At 41.0% G+C, this 12,092-nt stretch overlaps 1 protein-coding gene across 1 annotated transcript; it reads left to right on the top strand.

The window, feature by feature from the left end:
- The first annotated feature begins 2,230 nt into the window (after positions 1-2,230).
- LOC141176175 (uncharacterized) lies at positions 2,231-11,679 on the top strand. The gene is made up of 7 exons (XM_073660170.1): positions 2,231-2,244; positions 2,438-2,645; positions 2,775-2,954; positions 3,037-3,160; positions 3,244-3,341; positions 3,540-3,630; positions 8,452-11,679. Exons 1-7 carry the CDS (start codon positions 2,231-2,233, stop codon positions 9,840-9,842), a joined length of 2,106 nt encoding a protein of 701 aa, XP_073516271.1. The 3' UTR covers positions 9,843-11,679.
- Positions 11,680-12,092: the final 413 nt, after the last annotated feature.

Raw genomic sequence — 12,092 nt, 5'->3', positions numbered from 1 at the left:
CTATTAGGTCATACATCAGAAAGGGGTTAAGGTTGGTGGGGCCCAATTAGAGATATTGCTGTAGGACTTGTGATTTCTATCTACGCCACTGTGTATAGGATAATAGAGTATAATAAAGTTGTTATGGACGTGACTTAACATTGTGTAGTGAGTCTGTTGTGCCAATAGTGACGGATATTTCTTGTTGCCAAAACTGTGATAGTAACATAGTTTGTAAAGCCGAATAAAGACTTGCGTCCATCAAGTTCGACCTGTTAGTTCTGTAATTGCTAAAGTTGATCCAGAGGAGGGCAAAAACCCCAAATGATTTAGCCAATCTTCACCTGAGGAAAAATTCCCTCCCGACTCTGAAACCAACAGTCAGAATAAATCCCTGTATCAACCTACTATTTTATTTTATTTTTAAGTATACGCTGAAATCTGCCTGGTATCTAGAAATGCATCCAGTCCCCGCTTGAACTGGTGTAGTGAATCCGACATTACCGTCTCCTCACTCAGTGAATTCCATATTCTCACTGCTCTTACCGTAAAGAACCCCTTCCTATGCTGGTGCTGAAACCTTTTCTCTTCCAGTCTTAGTGAATGCCCTCTTGTTACCGTAATATCCCTCCTTTTGAACAAATCCCGGGCAAGATCTCTATACTGTCCCCTAACATATTTGTACACATTTATTATGTCCCCCCTCAACCTTCTCTTTTCCAGGCTGAATAGTCCTAGTTTTGCCAACCTCTCTGGGTATTGCAGTCCCTCCATTCCCTTTATTAATTTTGTTGCCCTCCTTTGTACCTTTTCAAGCTCATTTATATCCTTTCTATATATTGGGGCCCATAACTGAGCACAGTATTCCAAGTGTGGTCTGACCAGTGCTTTGTACAGTGGAAGAACAATGTTCTCATCCTTTGCAGCTATACCTCTTCTGATACATCCCATTACCCTGTTTGCCCTTACAGCAGCGGCCTGACTTTGGGCACTCCAATTTAGTTTACTATCAATCAAGATGCCCAAGTCCTTCTCCATCTCTGAATTCCCCAATGATTTCCCATTCAGTGAGTACTGGTGACTTCCATTTTTCCTTCCCATATGTATGACCTTACATTTCTCCTCATTAAACCTCATTTGCCATTTAATGCTCCACCTACCCAGCTTATCCAAATCCCTCTGTAGGTCTGCACTGTCCTCTTTTGTATTAATTGTTTTACATAACTTTGTGTCATCTGCAAATATTGACATTTTACTATTTATCCCGTTGACTATGTCGTTAATAAAGATATTAAATAACATTGGGCCTAGTACAGACCCCTGTGGTACCCCACTAGTGACGCTTACCCAATCTGAGTATATTCCATTTATAACCACCCTCTGCCTTCTATCCCTTAGCCAGTTAGCTACCCACTTGCAAACATTGATATTTTTATTCACGTTAAATCTTTGCTAACCAACTGTCATTAGTGCGATCATACAACATACAAGCCTCTGATTGCTCAGGTGATGCACTGTACTACTGTGTTATCCCTTGACTGTCAGTGTAATACTAACGGCCCTATACACATGATAGATATTGGCCGAACGGTCATTTGGCAGACTGCTATCTCTCCCATATACACAAATATTCCAGCTTTCCTGTGGTCTGTATGAGAGAGTCGCCTCCAGACTCCTCTAGTGGAGGATTATCTACAGGAAGAACAAACGGATTAACCTCTGTAATTTAGGCCCCCAAATACATTATATAGTCAACCAAATCCCCCAAAATCTGTGCTTTCATGCAACTTTAGTCTAATGCGTATGAGGGTGTTAAAAGGCAACTTATTGGACACTCCCTTTGGCCCGACATAGTAGACATTCGTACATTGCAGGCCCAGACACCATTATTAGGCATTTAAATATCGTAGTAACTAGGCAGCCCCATACTATCGAGTACTTGGGGGAGAAGGGGCATTGAGCCGAACTCTGTCAAACCTTCTTAGATGCCATCTGTGCTTTTGACAGCAGTAAGTGGTTAAACTGCCAGGGTTTTTGTTGCAGCCGCACTTGTGCCAACCCTGCAGTGTACATCTATGTTTTGATGCCCAAAAGACTTAAAATTCATATAGACGGCCGGGGATGATGTAGTCAGTGACTGACTTTGACCAAATATGTTCCCGAGCCATAGTAGAAGATAAAGATGTCATCCACTTCATGAAGTAGTTATTTCTCATGTTACGTGTAATGAATATCTCCTGCGGTATTGCTAATGCCTATTCCAGTGTCAGTAAATGATTAGAGAATTCACTTTATGGAAGATAAGTCTATGAGAAACGTATTCAGCTGCAGACTCCAAGGAAGAAACTGCTTGTTGTCTGTGGCCTAAAATATATAGGTTTTATTAGTAGATGTAAAGAATAAAACTAAATACTGTAAAATAATAAATCTCCTCATATGTTTCCCTAATTATCTCCAGTAATTGGATTATTACACAGGATTTTTATGATGTTACATCGGCTCATATTCTTATTCAGGTCTCTACAATATCAGATCCTCTCAGTGAAGATCTTCTATATAAGAGAATTTTCCTGATTTACCCATCAAAGATGGATATGGACAGAGACAAGATGGCGGAGAGGATATTACACCTCACCCTAGAGATCCTCTTCCGGCTTACTGGAGAGGTGAGAGATTCTGATGACGTCACATTACATCATTCTTATCTATGGGAATAACAGATGGACAGAACTGGAGAGGTGAGGACTCTGGAAATGTCTGGAGTGAGATTTATTAATGTGTCTCTCCATAACCAGGATTACACAGTAGTGAAGAAGACCTCTAGTGAGCTCTGTCAGGACCCTGTGTCTGAGGGATGGGGAAGACTCCTGAGCCCAATCACGGGGCCTCCATCTCACCCCCTGATACATGAGGACATCAATGACCAGAAGATCCTAGAACTCACCTACAAGATGATTGAGCTGCTGACTGGAGAGGTGACACTGCTGGGAATTCTGGGACATTATACAGTAACGCTATGAAAGGATCGGGGGATGACGGTATCATTGTATGTGTCAGGTTCCTATAAGGTGTCAGGATGTCGCTGTCTATTTCTCCATGGATGAGTGGGAGTATTTAGAAGGACACAAAGATTTGTACAAAGACGTCATGATGGAGGTTCCCCAGCCCCTCACATCACCAGGTAAGAGACAGGACTAAATACACATGGCCTATAATTATCTGTATGTAAAGAATGAATTCAGTCCCTGTATGTGTTTCTTCCAGATCTATCCAGCAAGAGGACAACACCAGAGAGATGTCCCCATCCTCTTCTTCCACATGACTGTAAACAAGAAGATCCCAATGTTCCTCAGGATCATCAGGTAGATGGAGAGAAGGTGTCATGAGATCTCCCCTATGATGTGTAGACGGCTGTGAAGGTCTTGTGTTCAGTCTTGTTTTATCCACCAGTATTATATGTTTTATACTTGTGTAATGAGAAGGGTGGAGATGGCAGGATTAGTGCTAATCATAGATGTGACTTCTCATCTGTCTGTGACTTTTACAATATTTGTTTTCAGGGTGAAGATCTGACCCATATTAATACTACAGAGACATATGTGAGGGGTGATGAGTGGTGTAAAGAGGAGATTACTACAGATAACCTCCCAGGTGAGTAGTAACCACTAAATGCTGAGAAGTCACAGATCCTTCTCCGTCGCTGTCTGTTTCTGCTTTATCGGTGGTGTAATCCGGCCGTATTACAATCGTGTGATCACCATTTTACCCCTAGACCACAATATTCTGCTCCACCAAAAACTGTTCAAATGACTTTGGGCATTAAAAGCCATTTTCTCTAGAACTTACAACCTGGAGGATACACCTTCTAACTGAAATTAGAAGTCGCTGACCCTTACCTGCCCAGATCTATAAACTGAAAAGCCAAATGACAGCGTACGTAGAATGTGCTGATAATTTAGAAAATCACTTGAAGAAAAATATTATTACAGAAAGTGGAGGGTAATGATGGTGTTGGCTTCCTAGAACCCTGATATCTTATTGGATGAATCTACCTTCTCTCCCTTCTGTGTTGCTGAATGTCCTCATATGGTCCCTACAAGACCAGGTCCAGTCTTTCTGGCCAAACTTCACTTTTTGTGATTGATAACATTAAATGTGCAGTGAGGGCCAAGTGTGAATTTCTGTACAATAACAATAGAATTTACCTTTATCTTAAATTTTCAATTTCTTTTAAAACCAACTAACTTCAAACAGGAATGTGATAAACTGCATAAAAAACATTACACCTGTGCCATGATATATCTCTAAGCTGTGCGTGGCTGATGGCTGTAATATACATTTATTCACGCCTGCAGGAGATGTGTTGGCTCGAGCCCTGGTTTCATGGATTCACTCCACGTCATAAATTACATTATATTTTCAATCCTAAGGAATTCAGATTACTGCACAATCTCTCCTGAAATGGGAGCACTAATACTTTCTCTACTCTTCTGGTCAGGACTCATAGTAGCTCCAATGGTCCACCATAAATGAGTGCGACTCCAGTTTAGTGTTGGAGCTCTCCCCTCATACATATGTTGATGTTGGGAATGTAACATTTTTTTTTATTTTATGTCTATTTTTTATAGGTTCATTCTGTGTAATAGTTTGATTGTGATGGGATCAGCCGGCCTCACTTATGTGACTCTGTAACTCCCTTGTAGTCTTTCAAAAAGGTCTCCATTGCCTCTTCCAAATGCCTTAGATCTAAATTTAAGATACCTCAACTCTGCACTATTATAAAAAGGTCTCCTTGAATGTCTAATATTTCTTCATGAAACTCATCTGATAGATAATATTGTCCCTTACGATGGTTTAGATTGCCATGAGCCACCGAGCCCCATACTCTAATTACGCCAGGGAGGTTTCACCACTAGTTACTCATCTTTTATTGATGAAGACTGTTCAGTTTGATCATTTTAGTAGATGTGTTATTGTCTATACCCACAATTTTTGACTAGGCAAAAAAATGGAAGCTGGCACGTTTAGGCAGGCTGCGCTGCAGGAATGAAGAGGCTTGGGATTCCAAGACGGCTTTTATTAATACCAACACGTTTCTGTGCCGGATCGGCGCCTTTCTCAAAGTATAAAAACCAAATGCCTCAATTTTTGACGACAGTAGTTAATGCCCAAAATACTCTGATTTAACCACTTCCTGCAGCCAGTTTTGTGTTCCTAATTAGGCCCCAATTTTCACATCTGATGTGTGACACTTTATGTGGTGAGAACTTTGGAATTCTTCACAAAGGATAATAGAAACAAATGGACTTTTACAAATTATTTTCCAACTTTTCTTGAATTTGGCAATACCCTATATACGGTTGTACACTACTGTCTGGACACATGGCAGGTTAAGAAAGGAAGGATTTAGCTATTTGAATGCAGATCTTGCTGGAATAGTTTGCAGACACAATGTATTAGGGCACTTTTCGTGGTCACCTGGCAGCTCAAAAGATGGCTCCTACGAACAGGCTTGGCACTATCCACCCCGTTTTCCAGATCTCAGGAATTTTCTAGTTCATCACCCTTTAAACATTAAAGGGTGATGAACAAGGACTTACACAGAGACCCCTAAGCTTGGGCCACGGTGTTACCTGCTATTCTCTGTGATGTGACTTGGCAAGAAGAATAGTCAGGTAGCCGAGTCAGAATCAGGAGGGCAGAGAAAATACAAAATCAGATGACACAAGAGTGGTCAGTAAATGGGCCGGGGTCACAACAGGAAACAAATACACAAGCTGTGAGATGAGTACAGAGGACTGAACCAGAGGAGAACAAGGCTGTATCTGGCAGCTTCCAGCAATATGCTCTGAGCTTTACTAGGGTGTGGTGCTTTCCAGCTGGCTAAAGCAGGAAGCTGATTACTCAAGCTGGACAGCACACACACCCATACTGCCAGACTGGATGGTACTATACAGTGGTGGCCAAAAGTATTGGCACCCCTGCAATTCTGTCAGATAATACTCAGTTTCTTCCTGAAAATAATTGCAATCACAAATTCTTCGGTATTATTATCTTCATTTAATTTGTCTTCAATGAAAAAACACAAAAAGAATTGTCCTAAAGCCAAATTGGATATAATTCCACACCAAACCTAAAAAAGGGGGTGGACAAAAGTATTGGCACTGTTTGAAAAATCACGTGATGCTTCTTTAATTCGTGTAATTAACAGCACCTGTAACTTACCTGTGGCACCTAACAGGTGTTGGCAATAACTAAATCACACTTGCAGCCAGTTAACATGGATTAAAGTTGACTCAACCTCTGTCCTGTGTCCTTGTGTGTACCACATTGAGCATGGAGAAAAGAAAGAAAACCAAAGAACTGTCTGAGGACTTGAGAAACCAAATTGTGAGGAAGCATGAGCAATCTCAAGGCTACAAGTCCATCTCCAAAGACCTGAATGTTCCTGTGTCTTCCGTGCGCAGTGTCATCAAGAAGTTTAAAGCCCATGGCCCTGTGGCTAACCTCCCTAGATGTGGATGGAAAAGAAAAATTGACGAGAGATTTCAATGCAAGATTGTGCGGATGGTGGATAAAGAACCTCGACTAACATCCAAACAAGTTCAAGCTGCCCTGCAGTCCGAGGGTACAACAGTGTCAACCTGTACTATCCGTCGGCGTCTGAATGAAAAGGGACTGTATAGTAGGGTACCCAGGAAGACCCCACTTCTTACCCCGAGACATAAAAAAGCCAGGCTGGAGTTTGCCAAAACTTACCTGAGAAAGCCTAAAACGTTTTGGAAGAAAGCTCTCTGGTCAGATGAGACAAAAGTATAGGTTTTTGGGAAAAAGCATCAACATAGAGTGTACAGGGAAAAAAAGAGGCATTCAAAGAAAAGAACACGGTCCCTACAGTCAAACATGGCAGAGGTTCCCTGATGTTTTGTGGTTGCTTTGCTGCCTCTGGCACTGGACTGCTTGACCGTGTGCATGGCATTACGAAGTCTGAAGACTACCAACAAATTTTGCAGCATAATGTAGGGCCCAGTGTGAGAAAGCTGGGTCTCCCTCAGAGGTCATGGGTCTTCCAGCAGGACAATGACCCAAAACACACTTCCAAAAGCACTATAAAATGGTTTGAGAGACAGCACTGGAGACTTCTAAGGTGGCCAGCAATGAGTCCAGACTTGAATCCCATAGAACACCTGTGGAGAGATCTCAAAATGGCAGTTTGGAGAAGGCACCCTTCAAATATCAGGGACCTGGAGCAGTTTGCCAAAGAAGAATGGTCTACAATTCCAGCAGAGAATTGTAAGAAACTCATTGATGGTTACCGGAAGCGGTTGTTCGCAGTTATTTTGGCTAAAGGTTGTGCAACCAAGTATTAGGCTGAGGGTGCCAATACTTTTGTCCGGCTCTTTTTTGGAGTTTTGTGTGAAATGATCAATGATTTGATTTTTGCTTCATTCTCCTTTGTGATTTTTCCTTGCAAGCAAATTAAATGAAGATAATAATACCAAAGAATTTGTGATTGCAATCATTTTCAGGAAGAAACTGAGTATTATCTGACAGAATTGCAGGGGTGCCAATACCTTTGGCCACCACTGTAGGTCTCAGGCACCCTAATCTTAGTGGCTGGGCAGAGCCTGGGCCGCCTAGAGCTTCTTGCTCCGACACCTTCATTACTAGTACCACCTGCAGAATGAATAAGACAGCGCCTGGTGACAGAAGCAGATGTCTCAGGAGCAGGTCACAAAGGAGATGGGACACCCCTTTTGAAGAAGCCCTAATATGACAAAATGACAGAAGACCAGAGCAGTAGAAATCCCCTAGGAGTAGTGACTATTTTGACTCCACAGGCTCTTTCTAGAAATTAGCATGTAGTGGATGTTGGAGAGTGAAAATTGCTAAATAGTATTTTATTGCCCAACACATATTACCCAGATTGTGCTCCAGGAGACACACACCATCAATTAAGTGGGTTCTTCTCACTATAGTAATGTCAAATACATGGATGCTAAATGTGGCTTGGGCACACTGCAAGGCTCAGAAGTGAGGGGGAGATTTGACTTTGGGAGAGCGGATCCTGCTGGATTGGTTTATGGAAGCCATGTTTCTTTTTAAGAGCCTTTTAGTCACTAATAATGTGGAAACCTCTGTTTTTCCATTGACAGGTGATGGACCTGAGTGGGGACTTGTTTTTGGTGAGATCAGTAGAAGTTGTTATTGCTATAATTTTCACCTACATAACATTGTTTGGTGGCTTTTTATTCCATATTTGAAAGGCAGAATGAAAAAACAGTTGAACACCACGCTCTACTGGTTCATCCTATGAGGTTTTATATTAGACTGTGAACTGTCATTGTCTTTGTGAATAATTCTATATTTTTACATAACTGGCCGTTTTTACAGACAGTTCAAGTAGAAATGTTGAACAATATAAAATTCAAGGATATTTTATTCAAAAATAATTGGTTTTATTCTTGGCAGATGACTGTACCAGGAGATCAGAGGGACAGATGACATCTTCAAATTTTAAATCAAATGATCTCGATATCCCACAGGATACAATTGAAGTGAATGCCATTACTCCAGACATACTATCATCCCTTCACAGCAAAGATCTGTCATCTGATGCTTTGAAACAGGTCTCGTCTTCTGATTCATTACCGACTGCTAAGGAAAATGAAAGTAAAAAAATAAGAATTAAAAAACAAATTGCTCCTAAAGCAAAGAAGCCATTTTCACATTCAGAATCTGGAAATAATATTCACTTCGAAAAGCCTTTTCTTAAACATCAAAAAATTCACACTGTGGAGAAAAGATTTTCTTGTTCCAAATGTGGGAAATATTTTAACCAGAAATCAGATCTTGCTAGACACCAGAGAACTCACATAGGTGAGAAGGCATACTCCTGTTCAGAATGTGAGAAATGTTTTAACCGGAAATCAAATTTGTTTAAGCACCAGAAAACTCACACAGGGGAGAAGCCTTTTTGCTGTTCAGAATGTGGGAAATGTTTTAACCAGAAATCAGATGTGATTAAGCACCAGAGAACCCACACAGGGGAGAAACAATTTTCCTGTTCAGAATGTGGGAAATATTTTATGCAGAAATGGAATCTTGTTATACACCAGAGAACTCACACAGGGGAGAAGCCTTTTTCCTGTTCAGAATGTGGGAAATATTTTATCCAGAAATGGAATCTTGTTATACACCAGAGAAGTCACACAGGGGAGAAGCCTTTTTCCTGTTCAGAATGTGGGAAATGTTTTAACTATAAATCACATTTTATTAACCACCAGAGAACCCACACAGGAGAGAAGCCTTTTTCATGTTTAGAATGTGGGAAATGTTTTGGGAATAAATCATCTCTTCTTAGTCACCAAAGAGCTCACACAGGGGAGAAGCCTTTTTCATGTTCAAAATGTGGAAAATGTTTTGGGAAAAAATCAATTCTTCTTGGTCACCAGAGAACTCACACAGGGGAGAAGCCTTATTCATGTTCAGAATGTGGGAAATATTTTAACCGAAAATCAAATCTTTATAGCCACAAGAGAATCCACACAGGGGAGAAGCCTTTTTCATGTTCAGAATGTGGGAAATATTTTAACCGGAAATCATATCTTTATAGACACCAGAGAATCCACACAGGGGAGAAGCCTTTTTTATGTTCAGAATGTGGGAAATATTTTATCCAGAAATCTGATTTGATTAAGCACCAGAGAACCCACACAGGGGAGAAGCCTTTTTCATGTTCAGAATGTGGGAAATATTTTAACCAGAAATCGCATCTTGATAGACACCAGAGAATCCACACAGGGAAAAGCCTTTTTCATGTTCAGAATGTGGGAAATGTTTTAACCAGAAATCAGGTTTAGTTATGTACCAGAGAACCCACACAGGGAGACACCTTTTTCATGCTCAGAATGTGGGAAATATTTTGTGAAGAAATCGTCTCTTCTTAGTCACCAAAGAGTTCACACAGGGGAGAAGCCTTTTTCATGTTTTTAATGTGGGAAATGTTTTACACGGAAATCAACTATTAAAAAACATCAGAGAAGGCACACAAGGGAGAAGCCTTTTTCATATTCAGAATGTTGGAAATGTTTTAATCGAAAATTGTACTTTCTTAAAGGGGTTGTCCACGATTAGGGAAATCCCTTGTCATTCCTCATATTTGGCTCGTTAAAATAAAAACACTCATATTCACCATTCCAGCTTTGTCGGCAATCGCATTCCCGGGGCTCATGTGAGGTTGTTACATCACATGAGTCCTGTGCCCAATCAGCGACGGCTTCACTATCCCTGCCTTCGGATGCATTGAACATCAACAGGAAGCCAGGGCTGCGGCTGCTCTCTGACTTCTTGATGTTCAATTTGTCTGAAGATGGGGACAATCACGCCAGCACTAATTGGCTGAAGAACTCACGTGACATAACAACCTCACATGAGCCCCAGGAACGCAAGTGATGACACCGCTTGAACGACGCCTCCATGGGAGGTTTGTATCAGTGCTTTTATTTTAACACGACCAAACATGAGGATTGAGAAGGGGTTGTCCATGTAGTGGACCACACTTTAAAAGTAAAAAATCCCACACAGAGAAGCCATTGTCATACCTAGAGTGTGAAAAATGAATTACTGGAAAATTGTATTTTGTTGACCATCAAAAATAATTCAGACTTAGATAAACTATATGTGTTATTGACACATTGTACAAAGAGATTTAACAGACATTGTATTAATAAATGAGAAAGGGAAATCACTTTAGAACGTATCATATTTCTTGGCCTATAAGACATTTTTATCATGAAAATATCTTGTTAATAAGTGTGTCTTATAAACTGGAGGCAGCATCTCATGACAGAGGAGAATGCTGAGACAGTGTCTTTCCTGATCACTGAGAGTACTGCTCTCTCTCCTCCAGCCCCACCTGTATATAACTGATTGGTGCTGAGCAGGAGGGGAAGGTACCAGGACCGGTACAGAGGCTGCACGTCCTGAGTGAGCAGCTAAAAAACCTTCCACCTGACTAGCTCAAGGACCTTTCCCATCATGTAATCATTCACATGACCTGGAAGGAACTGCAAAATGGGGAAATGTGTACACAGTGTTTTTGTATGCAAATTTGCATATAATAATAATAATAATAATCTTTATTCTTATATAGTGCTAACATATTCCACAGCATTTTACAGACATTATCATATGTAGCAGAGCTGTGTATGTATGTAAATGTGCATATGTAGTAGAGCTGTGTGTATGTAAATTTGTCTCACAAAGAAAAATCTCCATTAAAATGTATATACTTTATTTATACCTTATTAAAAAGGAACTACTACATATGTTCCCGTTCAAATTTTACAAATTGGCACTATAGAAATGAAAAAAATGTATGTAATTCCGAGGCCATATAAATTAAATCAGGGGTTAAAGGCAGGTAGGGGAGGTGGGGATGGAGCCTCAATCCTTTCCCTATTTGTTATCCCTCATTATTTACCCTTCCTTTCCGCTGAGGTTTACACCCTAAAAGAGCGCAAGTTGTGGCACCCCCACTTTCTGTCGTATCACCCTAATTATCCCTAGATGATCCTAGGTACTACAACCACTCACAGGAGGAAAAAATTAAACCAAACATAGTTTTGGCAAATAGTTATCAGCCAAGATATCTATAAATAAAGTCACAATGCGTGAACCAACAGTATAGCTTATACTACATTAAGAGGCTCCTTCAATATCTGCAGAGGTATACCGGATTTTTCGGACTATAAGACGCACTTTTTTCCTCTAAAATTTTTGGAGGAAAGTGGGTGGTGCGCCTTAAAGTCCGAACATATGTTCTGTGGCTGGTGGGGGGCTGGGGGTGAGCGACAGCGGGGGAAGAGCGGGGCACAGGAGGTAGCAGCCGCCTGCTGCAGCCTACACTGTGCCTGCTGCTAAAGAAAATGAATATTCCCTGCTCCCCACGCCCATGGGCGTGGGGAGCAGGGAATATTCATTCTCCTTAATAGCGTGCCCACTGTAACCATAGCTCGGCTCCTGCTGCAGCCGGCGGTCTGTGTGCCCACTATTAAAGCTCATGAATATTCGCTACAACCCACTCCCATGGGTTGTAGTGAATATTCATG

This window comes from Phyllobates terribilis, unplaced genomic scaffold, assembly GCF_046119375.1.
Source record: "Phyllobates terribilis strain yellow unplaced genomic scaffold, ASM4611937v1 Scaffold_17__1_contigs__length_24005725, whole genome shotgun sequence".
Lineage (NCBI taxonomy): Eukaryota > Metazoa > Chordata > Amphibia > Anura > Dendrobatidae > Phyllobates > Phyllobates terribilis.
This window is presented reverse-complemented; position numbering and strand designations above follow the sequence as displayed.

What these genes read in the sequence shown, in the direction of transcription:
- LOC141176175 (XM_073660170.1), top strand. An exon ending in TTGAGCTGCTGACTGGAGAG is followed by an intron (nt 2,955 to 3,036) that starts GTGACACTGCTG and finishes TGTATGTGTCAG; the next exon opens with GTTCCTATAAGGTGTCAGGA. An exon ending in ATGTTCCTCAGGATCATCAG is followed by an intron (nt 3,342 to 3,539) that starts GTAGATGGAGAG and finishes ATTTGTTTTCAG; the next exon opens with GGTGAAGATCTGACCCATAT.